Source organism: Chiloscyllium punctatum, chromosome 3, assembly GCF_047496795.1.
Source record: "Chiloscyllium punctatum isolate Juve2018m chromosome 3, sChiPun1.3, whole genome shotgun sequence".
Taxonomy (NCBI): Eukaryota; Metazoa; Chordata; class Chondrichthyes; order Orectolobiformes; family Hemiscylliidae; genus Chiloscyllium; species Chiloscyllium punctatum.
Window position 1 is genome coordinate 145,564,372 of NC_092741.1, and position 19,696 is coordinate 145,584,067.

At 39.5% G+C, this 19,696-nt stretch overlaps 1 protein-coding gene across 3 annotated transcripts in view; it reads right to left on the reverse strand.

Moving 5' to 3' along the window:
- Window positions 1-19,696, reverse strand: part of nbas (NBAS subunit of NRZ tethering complex) — a 248,990-nt gene that overhangs the window by 46,581 nt on the left and 182,713 nt on the right. For all 3 annotated transcript variants that reach the window (XM_072561955.1, XM_072561957.1, XM_072561954.1), the window contains exons 43-46: window positions 17,845-18,095; window positions 14,582-14,916; window positions 5,904-6,122; window positions 4,643-4,845 (exon numbers count right to left, since the gene is read on the reverse strand). In XM_072561955.1, coding sequence (XP_072418056.1) covers window positions 4,643-4,845; window positions 5,904-6,122; window positions 14,582-14,916; window positions 17,845-18,095 — 1,008 coding nt within the window. The remainder of the gene's footprint in view (window positions 1-4,642; window positions 4,846-5,903; window positions 6,123-14,581; window positions 14,917-17,844; window positions 18,096-19,696) is intronic.

The following is a 19,696-nucleotide window of genomic DNA, read 5'->3' on the forward strand; positions in this document are numbered from 1 at the left end:
CCACTCAGGTGGATAGAGCTTGTAAGAAGGCCTATGGTGTATTAGCATTCATTAGAAGAGGGACTGAATTCAACAGTTGTGAGGTGATGTCGCAGCTGTATAGGACCTTGGTAAGGCCACATTTGGAGTACTGTGTGCAGTTCTGGTCGCCTCATTTTAGGAAAGATGTGGAAGCTTTGGAGACGGTGCAGAGGAGGTTTACCAGGATGTTGCCTGGAATGGAGAATAGATCGTACGAGGATAGGTTGAGAGTGCTAGGCCTTTTCTCATTGGAACGTCAAAGGATGAGGGGTGACTTGATAGAGGTTTATAAGATGATCAGGGGAATAGATAGAGTAGACAGTCAGAGACTTTTTCCCCAGGTACAACAGAGTGTTACAAGGGGACATAAATTTAAGGTATAGGGAGGGATGTCAGGAGTAGGTTTTTTACACAGAGAGTGGTGGGGGCATGGAATACACTGCCTGTAGGACTGGCAGAGTCAGAATCATTGATGACTTTGAAGCGGCAATTGGATAGGTACATGGATAGGTGCTTAAGCTAGGACAAATGTTCGGCACAACATCGTGGGCCGAAGGGCCTGTTCTGTGCTGTATTGTTCTATGATCTACCCAAGTCAAGGCCACTTTCTGATGAAGAGTTTGGAATGACTGTCCTTACAATATAGCAGGTCAGGCAGCATCAAGATTCCGGATGAAGGGCTTTTGCCCGAAACTTCGATTTTCCTGCTCCTCGGATGCTGCCTGATCTTTTACGCTTTTTCAGACTCTTGAATCTGATCTCCAGCATCTGCAGTTCTCATGTTCACCCTGTCCTTACAAGATATACAACAATCATTTTCCCAAATACATTATTAGATCTTTCACCTCTCCATATTCAAAACTTCTCCAAAAATATTTGTCAATTCAAACCGGACATCCACGAAAACATTCTGGGCAAGTATGATTTTCTTGAATGCTGCCAGGCCTATTTGACTAAATGTATGCAACGAACACTGTTCATTTCAGGATTTAAACTAACTGAACTAACTGATCAAATTGCAGATCCTTCTCTGGAAGGTCCTAAGTAAATGAGCTTGCTCAATATCATGCCAGTTATAACTGGATTAAAATCAACTGATCGTAAAAAGAGCCGATCCAAAATCGGTGCATGTAGAGTTCACTTTTGCATGACATGCATCACTGAACTGCAGTCACAAATGTTCTTTCCACGCAATGACAATTCAGGATTTACATTGCCTCATAAAACGTCTGCCTTTCTCAGAGGAGTGAAAATTACAGTGTAACTTTTGGTTGTGTTGGTAAATTAAATTTATTTTGGTGGGCAAAAAGTTTTGTTTAAAAGCAAAGGTCTGTCATGAGATTAATACTTGAACTTTAATTAGCACGGTTTTAATTTAACAATTCAAGTAACAGAAGTAATTTTCCATTGATTTTCCTTCTTCACTAACCAAGGCTATACCCCTTCTAATTTCCTCACTGTGACCCAACTAGTCTTATTTTAATCTTAGTTCAAATAAAAATTTAAATTATTGACATGTTTAATATTAATGCTCTGTAACGTGGTCTAGAATCACATGTATGCTAATCTCTCAGCTGCGTTGTAAAGAATGTAGTTCAAAATCTAAAGCCAAATTCTTGAACTCTTTGACACTCTTTCAGCATAACTAGATAGAATTGCCATTTCTGCTAATAATAAAACTCTAAACATGGTGAAGGAAATTGATAGTACATAGTTCCTTTGACCATTTTGGATCTTAGCTGAAAATGTGTTGCTGAAAAAGCACAGCAGGTCAGGCAGCATCCAAGGAGCAGGAGAATTGACGTTTCGGGCATAAGCCCTTCTTCAGGAAGGCTTATGCCCGAAACGTCGATTCTCCTGCTCCTTGGATGCTGCCTGACCTGCTGCGCTTTTCCAGTCACACATTTTCAGCTCTGATCTCCAGCATCTGCAGTCCTCAGTTTCTCCTCCATTTTGGATCTTATTCAACCTTTTACTTTAGGTTACTTTCAATTTTATCTCCCAAGTCTCTCACCTGAAAGAGCTCCAACCCCAGATGTTTACATATAGACCATGTGTAAGCCACTGACATGGTATAGTTAAATAGTATGATCGATACAGAGAGCGTACAGGAATACAGAGCAAGGAAACATACACTTACGTTGTTTTTTTTTTATATTTGAGACAAAGGGACAACAAAGACCAAATGAGGAACATCAACCACATTGTTAGGCAGATTTGTATTTCTATTCTTACATTTCAATCCCGATGTGTGCAAAAAAGCTTCCACTTCAATCTGTTTTTGGAATATTTAAGTTCTGGAACACTAAGCAATTCAATATGCCTTTTTCAGAGGCAGTTACTCTTTATTCTAATGCTATTATGTTATCTCCAGTAAGAACAGTGACTCTGGCACCCATTTCTTCGCTCTAATGTTTCCACACAGATTATACACTTCAGTGTTTAATTCCCAGTTGTGATTTTTCTGCAGCCATGTCTCCATGCCCATCAGAGCAGTCAAGTCCCACCAAATTTGTTGAGGATTTTAAATTAGTCACTCAATTAAATTTAGAATAAAAATCTATATTATTATATATATATTAAAAATATATTATTAAATATATAAACAACTACATGGCAGTAACTTAAATGTTGCTAGAAAGAGACATGAAGTTGAAGCTTTTCATTCTGGACTCATTAGGACTGAACCACTCAAACATAAAACTTTAGAAAGGAAGGAGCAATTCACAGAATCCCGACAGTATGAGGCTACACCAACCTTCCATCCCACCCAAACCCACACCCCACCTACCCTATTCCTGTAACTCCACATTTCCCATGACACAGCCACCTAGTATGCATACCTTCAGACCCTGTGGGAAGTTTAACACAGCAAATCCACCTAACCTACACATTATACACAGCCTGGACATTTAAGTGTCCTGCCAACCTTCAAACCAGCTGGCAGATTGTGAGGGGGGGGGGGGGTGGGTTGCAAATCCAACCCACGGAGCACTATGTAGATCCTGGGTCAAAAGATGGAAAAAAGAAAGATTCATTAAGGGTGATACCTGGAATACAAGACTATATTAATCAGGGAACGATGAAGAGGCTGGATTTCCTTTCTTTTTTGACGGTGAACATAACCTAATTTTGAAAAATATTGACAGAGTTGACAGACAAGTATTTCCACCCTCTCACACAGCAGGAAAAATAAAAATAGAAGCCATTAGTATAAAGATAGTTAAATAGAGAAAGCATGGAAACTTCCTGATCAGTAGAGGTAAAAGTAAGTGAGAATTGTGAACTCCCTAAAACAGAAACTAGTTTAGATGAATAAGTAAGGGCATTTATTTAATTTGTTCATGAGATGGCTAGCTGAATCTGCATTTATTGCCTAACTCTAATGACCTTAAAGATGTTTGCAGCGTGTTGCTCTTTTGAACCACTGTAGTCTGGGGGTTTGGTAGGGACACCCACAGCGCTGTCAGGGAGGGTGCTTTAGGATTTTGACCCAGCTACTTTGAATAAATGGCAATAGAGGTCCAAGTCAGGATGGTGTGCAATTTGAGGGGAAGCCTGCATATGGTGATGCTCCCATGCACCTGCTGCACTTGGCTGTCGAGATGATACAGGTTTGTAAGGTGCTTTGAAGATATTTGGAGGATGTATTTAAAATGAAGTTAGATAATCATATGAGAGCGTGGGAGTTATGCAAGTAGAGTTCAAAAGAAGAAGAATGGGAAGGGATTTGCACAGAGCATTATTGGATCAAATAGCCAATTTTTCTGTTGCATATTTATTTCAGTCTGTATAATGATTGCTGCAAACTCAGTACAATTAAAATTAAGTTTGTGTCGCAATAATTAAAAAGACAATAAGCAAACAATCAGAGGTAGTGATCAAGATCTCTGAATACCTAAGTCATTCAGTGCTTAAAGCCTTCTGTGTTAGTTAAAATGCAAATAGATTAAAGCAACAGCATATTCTGACGGTAACGATTATCAAACTGTCCTGGTATAAACTTCGCACTGCCTGCAGTAACACAGTGGGAAAAAAATGAAATTACCCAGGAGAATTTTATATAAGAGAGAGAATGATCAACGATGTTAAATGCACAATGCAGATTACAGAAAAGCAATACAAAATCATGATTCAAAAAATAAGCATATGATTCCTGTTATCCCACCTTATTCAAATACAAACAATCTATTCTCATAAATATCGTAAGGCTTGCTCGGCCATCATAGAGGGCAATTAAGGGTCAACCGTTTTGACCAGTTTGGAATCATATGTAGATCAGACAGAATAAGGTTGGCAGATCTTCCTCCTTGATGAACACCACAACATCAATATTAGCTATCATGGTCATCATCACCAAGACTAGTTTTATATTTCCGATTTTATTCATAGAATTTAAATGATACCAGCTGTCATTGTGGCATTTTAATCCAGAGTTCTAGTCCAGGACAATAGGTTACCAGTCCAGTGATATAACCACCATGTCACTGGTGCTGACTAAACATAATCTAGATGTAGTGGGCTGGTGTGCAAAGATAGCTAAATAGCTCATGTATAGAAATATTAGGTAACTTGAGCTAATTAATTCAGAACACCAAACTGTACCTGCTTGGAAGCCTACCTTAGCACATTTATAACTCTCTGTATAGCATCTTGTACGACAGCTTTAGGGGATATGTCTTGAGATTCCACAGCAACTAGAAGCATCTGCTGCATTATATCAAGAGGTTGCCCATCTAGAACCATAGTAACCACCAGGTTGTGCAGTTTACTACTCTCAGATCTCGAAAGGTCATAGAGCCGATAGTATTTTTGGAACAGGACCTGGAAAGAAAATAATATCTTTCAGATTTGTTTCTCGAACTAGGGTCTGAAAACAAGCTCGGGCCAGATTTTCTGACTCAGTCAATTCTGTATTAAACGTGACAAGTCTCTCATAGTGCAGGATTTACATCAATCAGCTGCTGTAACCCTGTGCCTTAAAGATCCAACATCACAATCCACCACTTTGTCAGCTCCTGAAACAAAGATAGTAAAAGTGGATGGCAGGTCAAGTGCTAGATAGGCAGAGTGCCGAGTGCCAGGTGTAGAGGGGTGTTTTGGATCCTGGAGGTAGAGTGGGGTTTTGGGTCTCTTGGAGAGGGGTGGAGGGGAAAGTGTGTTGGGTCTTTGGTGGGGGGGGAATGGTGGTGTTGGGTCCTAGAGGAAAGGGGATTTTGGGTTCAATTGGGATAGTTTTTGTTAGATTGAGTATTTCTGGCATTGTCTTTTCAGTTGTTCAATTTGCAAATGTTTTTTTCTGTTATACCATTATAAAAGGCAGAAGGTTTTTTCAATATTTAAAGTGCTGTTAAATTGCAGATTTTTAATTAAAGAACAAACTTACATTTATATAGTGCTGTATGTGACTTCTTTGTGTCACCAGATGCTTTAGAGCCAAGCACCTTTGAAATGTATTCACTTGCTAAAGTGTTGGGAATTTTAGCAACAACATATACAGTGCAAACTTCCATAAACTGCAACAAAGTAAGACACCAAGGAGACCTAGGAATACAGGGCTTTAAACTAGCTTGATGATGGAGCTTTTTTTTGTGGAATTGAGGAAAATTCTAGTAGGGACTTTGCTTTTACATTCCTCATTAAAGTTTCCTTTTACATTAGAGTTATATTGTCAGTCATGTGATTGACCTTTATTGTACTTAACACAACAGCAATCATAGTGTTAACAAACATGAACAACATATGATTGCCAAGCACAACTAGCCTTCATTTTATATACACAAAGCTATGATTAAAGGGTTTGCCTTGTGCATGTCATATAATCACTTTTCATGGAAGATGAACATTGTGCAGTTGGTTGTGAAGGACAGGATTAGCTTTACCTGTTTGTTAGCCTTTAGGGAGTGCACAAAGCTGTGGTTGAGAGTTTCTAGATGAGCAAATGATTGCTGTAGATGAGTCAAAGCCTCTTCATAGCTGACTTGGGAATTTGAAGCAGGTGGGATGTTGCCTTCGAAAGCCTTCTTCTGCTGCTTCTCACTGGCCTGTTTGATTGCTTTCATTGCTCTTTTAGTAATCTCCAACCTAGCTTGAACATGCAGCTGCAAAGCAAAGACAAAACAATAGAAAGGAAGTGAGCACATACAAGAAAATGTTTCTGACATAAATGAGTTGTGCACAGAAGTATGAAAAAAGGGTGCATGAATCAAGAAGGAAAGAAAATGAAGTTCAAACTATATCTTCAAAGTTAGTGCCTAACTTCCTCGTGTTCCACTTTCCCTTTTAGAATGCACAATAATAGCAGTGAAGAGGTGGGGGTGGGGGAAATGAAACGGATTTTTCATTTGAAGCACAAAACACCGTGCAAGTTAATTTTCATGCTTTAGTAGATTGCTGCAGATCACATTATGCAACTTAACTGCACTTGTTTATTAGCAATAAACTAGAAATTTAGTGTAGAGCTTCTACTGATGTGTATCCAATATTGAAGTTGTTAGACATGTCTCTGCCATATCAGCAAATTGATTACAATTTGCGAGTGAATAGGTATCAATACCACAAAATCATATGAGATCACCAACTCACCACCTCATGGTTCTCAGAAACTGAGATCCTAATTCTGCATTGCGCCTACTTTTAAGTGACAACTGAGCTGATCCAATGCCTTGGATAGCCAACTAAGTTACTTAATCTTCTCAGGTGGATATTCTCACATTAGTGAGAAAGTTATAGATTGAGGAATAAAGCAGCTACACAGACTGAATATGCAGCTTTACTCTGAAAACTACTGTGAATGAATAGTTAAGCATGATCATACACATACAGAGTGACTATGAACACAATACAATACAGCAGAGGAACAGGCCCTTCTGTCCACTAAGGCTACGCTGATCCCTAGTTCTTATTTAGACCTGCTACTTAATGCACATTTTCCATCTGTTCACCTCCTATTCAGGTCTATCAAGATAACATTTTCAATGTTGCTAACATGCCTGCTTCCACCACCTTCAGTGGCAGTGCATTGCAGACACCCACCAACCTCTGTGAAATATTTTCCCTGCAATTCTCCCCTAAATTTTCCCCCTCTGACCCCGAGCCCTCTTGTAGTTGACCTTTCCACCCTGGGAAAAAGGCTCTTATTATCCACCCTATCTAATCCTCACAGAATTTTGTAGACCTCTATCAGGTTGACCCTCAGCCTTCATCTTTCCAGTGAAAACAATCCAAGTTTATCCAACCTTTCCTCATAACTAAGACTCTTCAGCCAGGCAACATTCTGGTAAATCTTTTCTCCACCCTCTCCAAAACATCCACGTCCTGCTGGTAGTGTGGTGATGAGGAATTGCATGCAATATTCCAAATACGGCCAAACTAAAGTTTTTTACAGCTGTGTCATAATTTGTCTATTTTTATATTTGATGCCCCAGCCGATGAAGGAAAGTATGCTATATGCTTTCTTCATGTGGAGATGCCGGTGTTGAACTGGGGTGGATAAGGTCATAAGTTTTAAGGCATCAGGTTATAGTCCAACAGGTTTATTTTAAATCACAAGCTTTCGGAGCTCTGGTCCTTTGTCAGGTAAAGTCATCTGACAAAGGAGCACTGCTCTGAAAGTTTGCGATTTTAAATAAACCTATTGGACAATAACCTGGTATTGTGAGATTTCTGAGTATGCCTTCTTGAATGTCTTGTCCACTTGTGTTGACACTTTCAAGTCTCTGTGGACCTGTACATCCAGATACCTCTAAATGTTAAGGGTTCTGCTATTTATTGTATAAATCACCCCTGAATTTGTCCAGCCAAAAATGCATCACCTTGCAATTGAGGGGAGTGTTACGGACCAGGCCAGACCCCCTCAAAACATTTCAGCCTGGACCCTAATTTTTCTTGTTACTTTAAGCAGGTGTAATGTAGATATTCTAGGTCAACCCCCACCCGGTTTTAAACAAAACAGAATTTATTTACAGAATACCGAATGAAACACAAATAAGAGAGAAGGATACAGAATAACTTAACCTATCCGAAAACTCAGACTATTCCAACTTAATGATGCTGTTCCAAATACCTGCAACAATCACCATAAACAATCCTTGGAAAAAAAAAGGTAAAATCAAACACAGGGTCTTACAGGAGAGAGAGAGAGATTCAGCATCAAACACCTTCTTTCATGAAGCTGTTTCTTTTGGTTTCCCAGCTAATAACTGATCAGCAGGTTTGAGCAGCCAGACTGCTAAAACCAAAACACAAAAAAAAACACAGAAAAGCTGAGCTGAGCTGGTAGAACTGGCCACTGCCCTTTCATTGTACAAGTGTTTTTTCTAATACTTAAAACTTCTTCAAGAAAATAACCCAGACATCTCAGCAACTCTGCCCTGTATAACACTTGTGAAAAAAAACCAAGGACAACACAACCTTGTTGAAGTAGCAGCATCATCACAGGAGATTGCAGGTGGTCAGGTTTCTAGGTTTTGTGGTATGAACTCTTGTACTTCTCTCCCAATCATAAGAGGCTTAACTGTGTTTTTTAAAAAATGCTTAAAAGAATACTATCCAGATAAAAGCAAGAACCTCAGCAATAACGTTCCTTAAGTATAACTATCAGTTTTCAGCTATTATCCTTTTGGAGAAAGTTTTAAAGGAATAGTATAGGCCAATGCAAAATTAGTCTCACCTTACAGCTAATGCTGTAGCCAGAATATATACTGCATTATCTTTATGATTCTACTTGGAGGAAAGAAGCAGACAATCTCAATATGTGCAGGAAGAAACTGGATATTAAGATATTCATAAACCATAAGAAATCTTTTTCTGTAAACAAGTCACAATTAAAATATTTTTAATTAGCTTGGTCTATTACGTTTTCATTTAGGAATATAGGCACAGATGTAGGCCATTCTGCCCCTTGAGCCTGTTCTGCCAATTAGATCATGGCCAATCCACAGGCTAACTCCATATACCTGCCTTAGGCCTCTATCCCTTAATAGCTTTGCTTATCAAAATTTATCAATCACAGCCTTAAAATTAACAACTGATCTAGCATTAACTGTACTTGTGGAAGAGAGTCTCGAACCACTACCATCCTCTGTATGTAGGAGTACTTCCTAAAATCTGTTCTGAACAGTCTGGCCCTAATATACACTCTAGTTCTAGATGTTTCTATACATCTGTTGCAATATTAAAATACTTGAATAATTAATAATCTAGCCTTTGGGAGGTCATGTTGTGGCTGTACAGGACATTGATTAGACCACTGTTGGAATATTGTGTGCAATTCTGGTCTCCATCCTATCGGAAAGATGTTGTGAAACTTGAAAGGGTTCAGAAAAGATTTACAAGGATGTTGCCAGGGTTGGAGGATCTGAGCTACAGGGAGAGGCTGAACAGGCTGGGGCTGTTTTCCCTGGAGCGTCAGAGGCTGAAGGGTGACCTTATAGAGGTTTACAAATTTATGAGGGGCATGGATAGGATAAATAGACAAAGCCTTTTCCCTGGGGTCGGGGAGTCCAGAACTAGAGGGCATAGGTTTAGGGTGAGAGGGGAAAGATGTAAAAGAGACCTAAGGGACAACTGTTTCATGCAGAGGGTGGTAAGTGTATGGAATGAGCTGCCAGAGGATGTGGTGGAGGCTGGTACAATTGCAACATTTAAGAGGCACCTGGATGGGTATATGAATAGGAAGGGTTTGGAGGGATATGGGCCGGGTGCTGGCAGGTGGGACTAATTGGGTTGGGATATCTGGTCGGTATGGACAGGTTGGACCGAAGGGTCTGTTTCCATGTTGTACATCTCTATGACTATGACTCTAACTGTAATAATCAAAACGTTTTCTAAATTGTATACTTCATGTAAGTGTCAATAGCTCACTCCTTTTCAGTGCAATTGTCAAGTTGACCAATGCTAAGAAACTGACTAGAGGGGTTCGTGTCAAAAGCTTGACAGGCTTTGCTGTTGAGGCAAAAATCTCATTCTTGTTACAGACAGCATTGAATGGGAATATCCTTGCTATGAATCTGCTCTGTATAAAGATGAGGCACATATTTACTAATGATAGCTTGTAATGTGATCCAAACTTCATTAATGCACAGTTGTAACTTCATGTACAGCGGCATCCATACAGCAGCTCAACAATCATAAAACTATACTTTAGGCCACTACAATGGTTGAAAGGTCAATCCTCCTTTAGACAAATCCAAGATGACAGACATGACCTCAATAACAGGAATGTAAACAATCAACTGTTGCTATCACTTTACAAACAACCTGAGCCAATTTCTAACTGAGGAAATTTGCTGCATTCACAGAATGGCTATTGAATTGACTATTTGGTTGGTAGTTAGATATGTATATGCTTTTGTGTGAGAGTATACATGTGGAAGAAGTAATTTTTTTAAAAGTCCACACATCTCAAATATTACATAGATAAAGTTGGTGAACAGTAGTAGAGCGGAACAGGGTAACAGTGATTTGATGTCTCTGTCACAGGTTGCAACCAATAGGGTACTCTTCATTGTCCAGTACTTTCCGGGAGCCGAAAAACTACACCATGTCTTTCACAGCCTGCAACACATTATCGATGAGGATGAGCATCTCGCCAAGACCTTCCCGACAGCTCCACTTCTTGTCTTTAGACAACTGTCAAACCTTAAACAGATGATTGCTCGCAGCAAGCTTCCCAGCTTTCAGGACAGCATCGACCACAACACTGTACAACCTTCTCATGCTAACCATTGCAAGACATGTCAGAGTGACGACATGGATACCACCATTACCACAGAGTGCAGTGGAGGCCGGGACGCTAAAAGTCTTCAAGGCAGAGATTGATAAATTCTTGATGTCACAAGGAATTAAGGGCTACGGGGAGAATGCGGGTGAGGGGAGTTGAAATGCCCATCAGCCATGATTGAATGGCGGAGTGGACTCAATGGGCCGAATGGCCTTACTTCCACTCCTATGTCTTATGGTCTTATTACCCGTGAGGACACTACTGACCATGTACGTGACAGGTACTCAGATGACCTGGCCAACGTTGTCTTTCTCATATGCTGCAGGCAAGGACGCCCCAAGGCATGGCACACGACACTACGACAACATATGAATGGACGCCATGCAACAATCACCAGACAGAGGTGTTCCCTCCCAGTCGGGGAACACTTCAGCAGTCAGGGACATTTGGCCTCTTATCTTTGGGTGACCATTTTCCAAGGTGGACTTTGGGATAGGCAACAATGCAGCGTGGCCAAGCAGAGGCTGATAGCCAATTTCGGTACCCATGAGGATGGCCTCAACTGGGACTTGTGTTCATGTCACACTATAGGGGACAGCACTACACTCTCTCTCACACACACACACACACACACACACACACACACACACACTCAATGCTGACTCTCTCTCATTCACATGCTCTCGCTCACACACACACATCCATCCTCCACGCTCACATCCATGCACACATCCCCTCACAAGCTGATACTCCATCACACCCACGCAAACACTTTACCAAGCTTTCACACACGCAAACACACACTCCCATGTGCACTCTCACACACACACATACACATATAATTTTTTGGTTGTATTTGTATTTGCAGAATTATATTTGCAGATACATTCTATTTTGCTCAAAAAGTGCACAATCTGCAGGCAGTCAATGCTGACATTCAATCCATGTAATATTCTGTAAATCCCATGTCGGAAATAGAAGCAGTCTGACTCAAGGTTGGGATACTGACAGAATCTAACCTCACACCTTTCATGCGTTGTCTGAGCTGGGATGTAACCTTTTGTCCTTTTGTTATAAAACCCCAAGTTATCTTGAGAAGGTGACTTAAGAGAAGTTCTGGGATTTACATATTAATGAACCGAAACCTGCAATCCATTCTAAAAGACTTCACAGCAATCTAGGTTTGTTCAATATATCATTTCAGTTACATGACACTGCAATCTTCTGCAATAAATTCTGTGTTTTATGATCTTATGTTCCACAACCACCTGATGAAGGAGCAGCGCTCTGAAAGCTAGTGTTTCCACATAAACCTATTGGACTATAACCTGGTATTGTGTGATTTTTAAGTGAATTAACAGCCTATTTGACACCACACAATAATTTTCATTCAACTCAAGTCAATTTTACCACTTACTTTTCAATACAATTCTGAGTACAGTGACACTGTGAAAGGAGAAAGTTTAAAAATACTCTTTGACTGTAATACCACAGAGACTCAGCCAATAATACAATATTTTACAAAATGCAGTCTGGCAATATTTGTGGAACCGAGTCATCCTTACTAAACTATTGTTATTTTAAGATTCCAACTCACATAAGTATTACATTAATTATTCTAAATGTATAGTGTTTAAACATGATTTTAAAAATCATCTGTAATTTGACAATAAACATTTGGTACACATAAAGGCAATGAGGATGTGTTAATGTTCAGCATTATTTCTGGGCAGGCTTTAGACAAATATGAATAATGCCTCCCTCGCATTAATGGCATGATTGAAATTTTGAAGGACTGCCTTACACTTTTAAATCAGGAGTTAGTATTGCATGAAATTTGGTTATGGAGAACACCTGCAGCACCTAAATTCATGATTGTCTGCAGATCACCTTATGAATAAGATATTGATGCACATAGCCTTTTAGTTGTAACGTTGAATGTCATTGGATGGTAATAGCTTCAGGTTGCATGCAATGTCTGTTGTGTCGAAAAAAAAAATCTGTTTATGTCGTTCAAGTCTATGAACACGTCATAAATAATTGGGTCAGTAGGCTTTGGACAGGATCTCTGCGCAGGCATTATTTTAATACTTCATGCAATCTTACAGTTTCTACAACTGTTGTCAGATTTGGCTGACAGTCGTGTAATCTTCATTTTGATTGTGAGCCTGTTAAAAGTGTGTGGTGGTAACATGTTCTATTTATCAAAATCAATTTCACACATTGAAGGCTCACAATACATAATCTATTGTTCCAAAATCCAAGTCCTATGCAATTATTAGGAACTGCTGACATTATGATCCTTTTAACCACCATAATAATTATAATAGTTTTTAATGTCCTCTTGTATTTCAATGGTATTTACATATAACAGAATGTTGCAAGTTGTTATTTTAACAATCCAGGCAGTGTAAGTAAAGTATCCAATGTGGCACTGAATCAGTACAGTTGTCTGCATTGAAATCACATTGCAAGTGTTGACTAGCCCTATACTTGTAATGCTTCAACTGGGAATTATTCAGTGTTTGACTAGAGATACAAATTGAAGTACTCAAAATGCCCTCAAAGGGATGAGTCACAAATATTGTTTTCTACACATCACAGGCAACATTACACAAAAGAAATGCACTGAGTAATCTTGTCTATAAAGCACAACCAGCTCTAAGGAGTAATGGTCTGGATTCTGTAGCAGCAATGACAACAAAACCCAGTTCCTGTCAGTGATCCTAAGCTCTGGATTTTCTCCACTAACATGGGTGGTTTGAATTGGGAAATTTCATCGCGTCACCTGTCTTGTTCGAAACGCCTGGGTGGTAAATCTTGGATGCTTTTGGGTAGGGCAGCCAGGGGTGCGTGCTTTGAGAATGATTCAGACTTGCCAGCCTCAGAGCGCCCCCTAGCTAAAGGAATGGCCAAGTGCTGAGTAGGTTAATTAACAGGTCTGCCATTGCCTTTGTTCCAACTGTTCAGTTACATCTTTTAGCCTGCTTGACTTCACTGCTCACACACCATCACCCTTCACCCCCATCCTACGCCGTGTGTGTGTAGTTCTTAAGCATCAGGGGACGACTTGATACCACACCAACTCACACAACAACCTTGCCCTTCATGTCAATATCCTCCATGGTCAGACCTCTGACTCACGTTAAGATGAAATAAAATCAGGTTCTAATACAACTTCAACTATACTTTTTAAAAACTCTCATTCATCAAAACCATTCAAAACTTTTAACACTCAAATGGTGATCACTTTCAAAACCAAACTTCTATTCACAAACACACAATGACAGAAAACCAGTTAATAGCCTCTGTGAGCTGTCAAATATATTGTGAACATAGAGCACTTTGCTGAGATAATTATGTTTTGAAAATCAGCTCAAGTATTTGCAAAGAAACCCGAGGGAAATGTCACCAAACAGTGCCTAAATCTGCTAAAATTAAGTTTCCTTGATTAAACGATCACCGAAACTGGTTGCCTTTCATTTTCTTTTTAAAGGACTGGCGATTTAAATAATTTTACATCATGATAGTTAGACTCATCTTATAGAGACATCAAGACTTTATATATATATATTCCATAAAATTCAGACTCTCGTAAGAGCTAAAATGAAATCTATTTATGAGTCACACCCTGCCCCCTTCTGACCAGGGCAAAAATACCTGGAACACCACCACCTGCAAGTTCCCTTCCAAGTCACTCACCATCCTGACCTGGAAATGTATCACTGTTCCTTCATTTTTGCTGGATCAAGATCTTGGAGTTCCCTCCATGAGGGAATTGTGGGTCAACATATAGAATGTGGAATGCAGCCAATCAAATTAAACAACTTCCATTACCTTGTTCACAGAATTTTCAGAAAAGGTGAAGTCATCTATTAGTCCAATAACATCTTCAGGGAGAAGCCTGTCGAAATATTTTGCACATGTATCATAGGCATGCAACCATTCAGCTTCTTCCTGTGGTGGTTTTTTAATAAGCTGGATATCTCCAATCCAGAAAAGCTTACGAAGCCATGTAGCATAGATGAGGTTTGCTGAAAGCATTGTGCCACCTTTCCCAGGAATTTTGGGTGCTAGTTTAGAAACTGATAAGACATTATGGCTGTTAAGAACTGGCTCCAAAGATTCCAAAGGATCAGCGTCTCCATCTGTCAGCTTCTTGTAATTAAGGTCTAATACAGAAAAGAAAGAAAATAAAGCCAGCACACAAATGCAACAGCAATTAGAAACAAATTATCTGCAACACTTAGCTTTGAATTGAGATTGTTTTAATTGACCAAAGTAACAAAACATAATTCAAGTGAGATGTTATTGAGACTAATAATTTTTAGAAGGATATTTCAATTCCCCCATTGGTTGACTAGGAAGATCAAATAACAATATTTCACTTTTAAAGGCTTCTACAGTAATGAACAAACCAAAAATAACACTTTCTCAATCTCAGTTGGTGACTTATAATCTAAATTCTAGAAAAAATCTCCTATTCACCTTTTAACTGACAGAAAATCACTGTCCACAGTTGTATTCCACTTCTTCTGCGGACATCTCAATCTCCAGAAACTAGTACAAAGCTGTTCTCAGTTCCCAATGGCTTGTTTTGTCCTTTCCCAGCTGGTAACACCCAATTCCCAAACTGATTTTTGAGTGAGGGTTACTCTAGCAATCCCACGCTTTCTACCTAAAGTTAGCTGAATCTTCCAGTCTTGGTTAAATCCTCACGAACGCAAACGCTTCAGTCTGAATGCACATTCCCGTCCACATTTTGTGTGGTGACGAAGAGGCCCAGCATTTTCTGTGGTTAAAATGAGGACTAGCCACCTCTATCTTTTCCTGTAGCTCTCTTTGAAGACGGACTTGTCTGAAGCATGTCAGGATTTCTTAAGAAAAACCCACAGGCTGTAACTACAATGGTTTACTATGGCTTGTTCCCCTCTCAAAGTTCACCGCCATGGTGAGGTAATCACATGTGCCTTATAGCCATGCAAAATGCCAATGAACTATCTTCTAACACCCAACTTCATTCCACCAATTATTTTGCAATGTGACGATTCATCTTGTTAGCTTTAATCTGTTTAAAAGTACTGTTTAGGTATTAAAAGTAAACTAGTTGGAGCAATATTTATTTTTTTCAAATACAACATTAAATGTGTGACTGGGTTGGGATGGAAGGCAAGATGGAGATAGGGAAAGTGGAAATCTAGTGGGGGAGAACAAACTGTGGACTAAAACATGCTGCAGAAAGAAAGATGGAAGGTTAAATAATATCTGAATGTACTCAATGCAAAATAGATTATACATTTACTGCCCCATTAACAACTGCTGAATTTGAAATGCACAAAGAACTCGACCACCAGCAACTTACATAACTCTGAAAATCTACATTCCACATCCTTTTGGACTCCAAGATTCTACCATACGTTGATCAAATAAAATTGCCCAGAATTATTTTGTACATTTCCAAGTAGATTTAGAAATTTTCTATTTGTGTTTTCTTCCATGATACATGTAACTCATTCTACCAATGAGGTAAAGAACTAATTAACTAAGAGACAGCCCAATTCCCTCCTAACACGACTCAGAAATAACATAAATGTTCAATGAACTCAACCTGATACCATGTAATTCATGGAGTTTAATATAAAATGTACAGTGCAGTAACTATTTCTATTCTGTAAATTAAAGGTGTCTATTTCCAATGCACTATAATTATTTAAATGCCAAAGATCACTCTTGTGTAATAATGATTTTTCAATAATCCTATCCCCATCTCATTCAGCTATGCCTCTCTCTTGTGACAGATGGAACCTGGATTCTTTGCAGCTTTAGTCTAAGGCTTCAGAGGAACTCCATGTAGCATGCAAGCCTACTGACAAGTGACGCATTCTGACATTCATGAAACTAACTCTGAACTATGGGTGAATAGCTCTACTTCCTAATAGATATCTTGGGAGAACTGAAGGTTAAATGAGTAAATCTTGAGTGCAGTCCAAAGGTAAACTGATATCTGAATATCTCATCTTTCCAGAGACACCTACTACCGAACAATGCAACATCATACTCTGCAATGCTTTGGATTCAACTGGGGGAGTTAAGAGTGTGTTTCTGATGTATGGACAGTCCAAGCACTCAATACATTTTGCCCAGGTTTGTGCCCTGGATAGGATAGCCCATCTTCTAATGAGTCTCTCATGTTTGATTGCTCAGCCACTGTCTCACCTCAAGGTGGAATACCCTGAATTCTGAAGAGCTGACCAGCCACAATCCACTTGCTTCAATTAGTGTTTCAAGTTCACAGTTTCTGTTCAAGAAGTGGATAGAATCCATTGCACCAGGCAAGCAAACAAAACAACTGACTTGTCCATGTTCATCATGATAAATTGTATCCATAAACCCAGAGAGCTTGTGCTGCAAATAGACCACTGGGGCACAAACTGCTAGGGTTTTCATGTCTGCTACAAGAACATCCATAAGAGAGATATTAAGATAGCAGATAGTGACACTGACACGTGGGAGGTAAAGTTAAAAATCACAACAGCGGGTTATAGTCCAACAGATTTATATGGAAGCACTAGCTTTCGAGATACTGTCTCGTCTGATGAACTACCTGATGAAGAGGCAGCGCCTTGAAAACTTATGCTTCCAAATGAACCTGTTGGACTATATCCTGGTGTTGTTTAGATTTTTAACTCTGTCTACCCCAGTCCAACACTGGCACCTCCAAATCTGGGACATAGTCACTGATGGCTGGAAGATCTGGAAGTTAACTGTCTGAAAGGGTTTTGGAAGAGGTGAGCAGAAACAAAAGAAGCTCAAGCTAACTGAGAAGTGGACTTAGAGAAAGCAAAGATTTGGGATTTGTACTCAGTCCTGCAGTCTTCACCTGCAGCAAATGTAGTAGAGTGCACCATACAAGAGAAGGGCTCCAGAGCCACAAGAGGCAATGGCCAACACAAACTCAATCATCATGGCACAAATCATTGTCTAATGAGATGGAATGCACCAGAGTCCAGCAAAAAAATTGTAGTTATATTATTTTTAATGCAGTTGAAGTGCACAAGTCAGAGATAAAAAATTAGCCTTTAAACTATTGACCATCATACCTGGCGTAACGACCTTTAACTTCTTTAGAAGCTTTATGTTAGTGTCTGGTTTGATGGGTTTTTTCACAAATTCAGCACAGCCGCAGTTTTCCAGCAGAGTAAAATAATAAAGTAATCGGACATGGTCCACACCATCAATGCCAGGATAAACATATTTTGTCATGTGCTCATGAAAGGCTTCTTGGTTGGTTTTCAGAACATCGAAAAGATCAAGATTTCGGACTCTATTTTCAATTTCTGACGTTGACAGCCTGGAAGTTAAACCAAAATCATCTATGAATGAAACAGTTCCAGGGATTGAGCTTCACATTTCTCATATCTATCTATCATCACCCAAGTACCTGATAAACATAGGACTCTGTCCACAGAAATAAAAGCCAAGTACTGCAGACGCTGGAAATCTGAATTAAAAAGAATAAGTATATGATAAACTCAATTGGTCTGGCAGCATTTATTGGAAGGGTTCTGAAGAGGAGTCATTCTGGACTTGATATGTCAACTTTTTTTTCTCTCTTCACAGATGCTGCCAGTCCTGCTGAGTTTCTCCAGCACTTCTGTTTTTTATGGCAGCATTTCATTGTTGTTGTTGTCAGTACTAAAAGCAACTCATTCTGAAAATTACATAATGTAGTCTTCCTTTGCATTTTCACGCTTGCCTCCATTGTTCAGACCATTGAGTATAGGAGTTGGGACGCCATGTTGAGATTGTACTGGATGTTGGTGAGGCCATTTTTGGTGCACTGTGTACAGTACTGGTCATCCTGCTATAGGAATGATATTATTAAACGGTGCAGAAAGATCTACAAGAATGTTACTGGGACTGCACGGGTCATGTTAGAAGGAGAGGCTGGATAAGCTGGGACTTTTTTCACTGGAGTGTAGGAGGTTGAGAGGTGACCTTATAGAGGTTTATAAAATCAAGAGGGGCATAGATAACATGAGTAGCAAAAGTCTTTTCCCGAGGGTAGGGCAGTTCAAACCTACAGGGCACAATTTTCAAGTGAGAGTTGAAAGATTGCCTGAGGGGCAATTTTTTTCCCCCCACACAAAGGGTGGTTCTTATGTGGAATGAACTGCCAGAGGAAGCTGTAGGTGCAGGTACAGTTACAGTTACAACACTTAAAAGACATTTAGACAAGTACATGAATAGGAAAGGCTTAGAGGGAAATGGGCCAAATGCAGGCAAGTGGGATTAGTTTAGTTTGAGAAACTTAATTGGCATTGAAGTGCAGGACTGAAGGGCCTAAGTCCATGCTGTATGACTCTCTGCATAATTGGGTAAAATTTGAAACCAAGGTAATTTATATTATATTACAGCCTTGAATTTAATTAGTTAACTTATAAATACATGGCCAACGAGTAACTTCTGTGAAATAGAAGCAACACTCCCACTCCTGTCCTGTCTGAATTGATTATTTCTAAGGCCAAATCTTCTCTGGCCAGAAGGAAAGTCCATTAAAGGCTGGAAACCCAACTCTTTAGGACTTCCTCCAGAATGTTTCTCGCCTTTGCTCATTGCTTTGGAAGGCTTATGGAAATGCATAAACTTGTAAAAAAAAAACGTCTTTCTATGTAGTTGGTGTTACGGACAGATTACAAGTTTTAAAACAAATTTCACTTCTCGGTCTCACCACCTGACTGTAACCAGATTGAGATTTAACTTTTCCACATTTTTAAATAGTGGTGACGCATTTTCCCCACACTCTCTGTTTGAGGGCTTTGGTTTTGTAAGGACAGCAATAATGCTTTCTGAAGTTAAACCACAAGCAAAGATAACTTCTACACTCATGACACAGGGGTAAAGAGGGTGAACACGCCACAACAAGGAGGTGAGGCCGGTGAACACGGCACA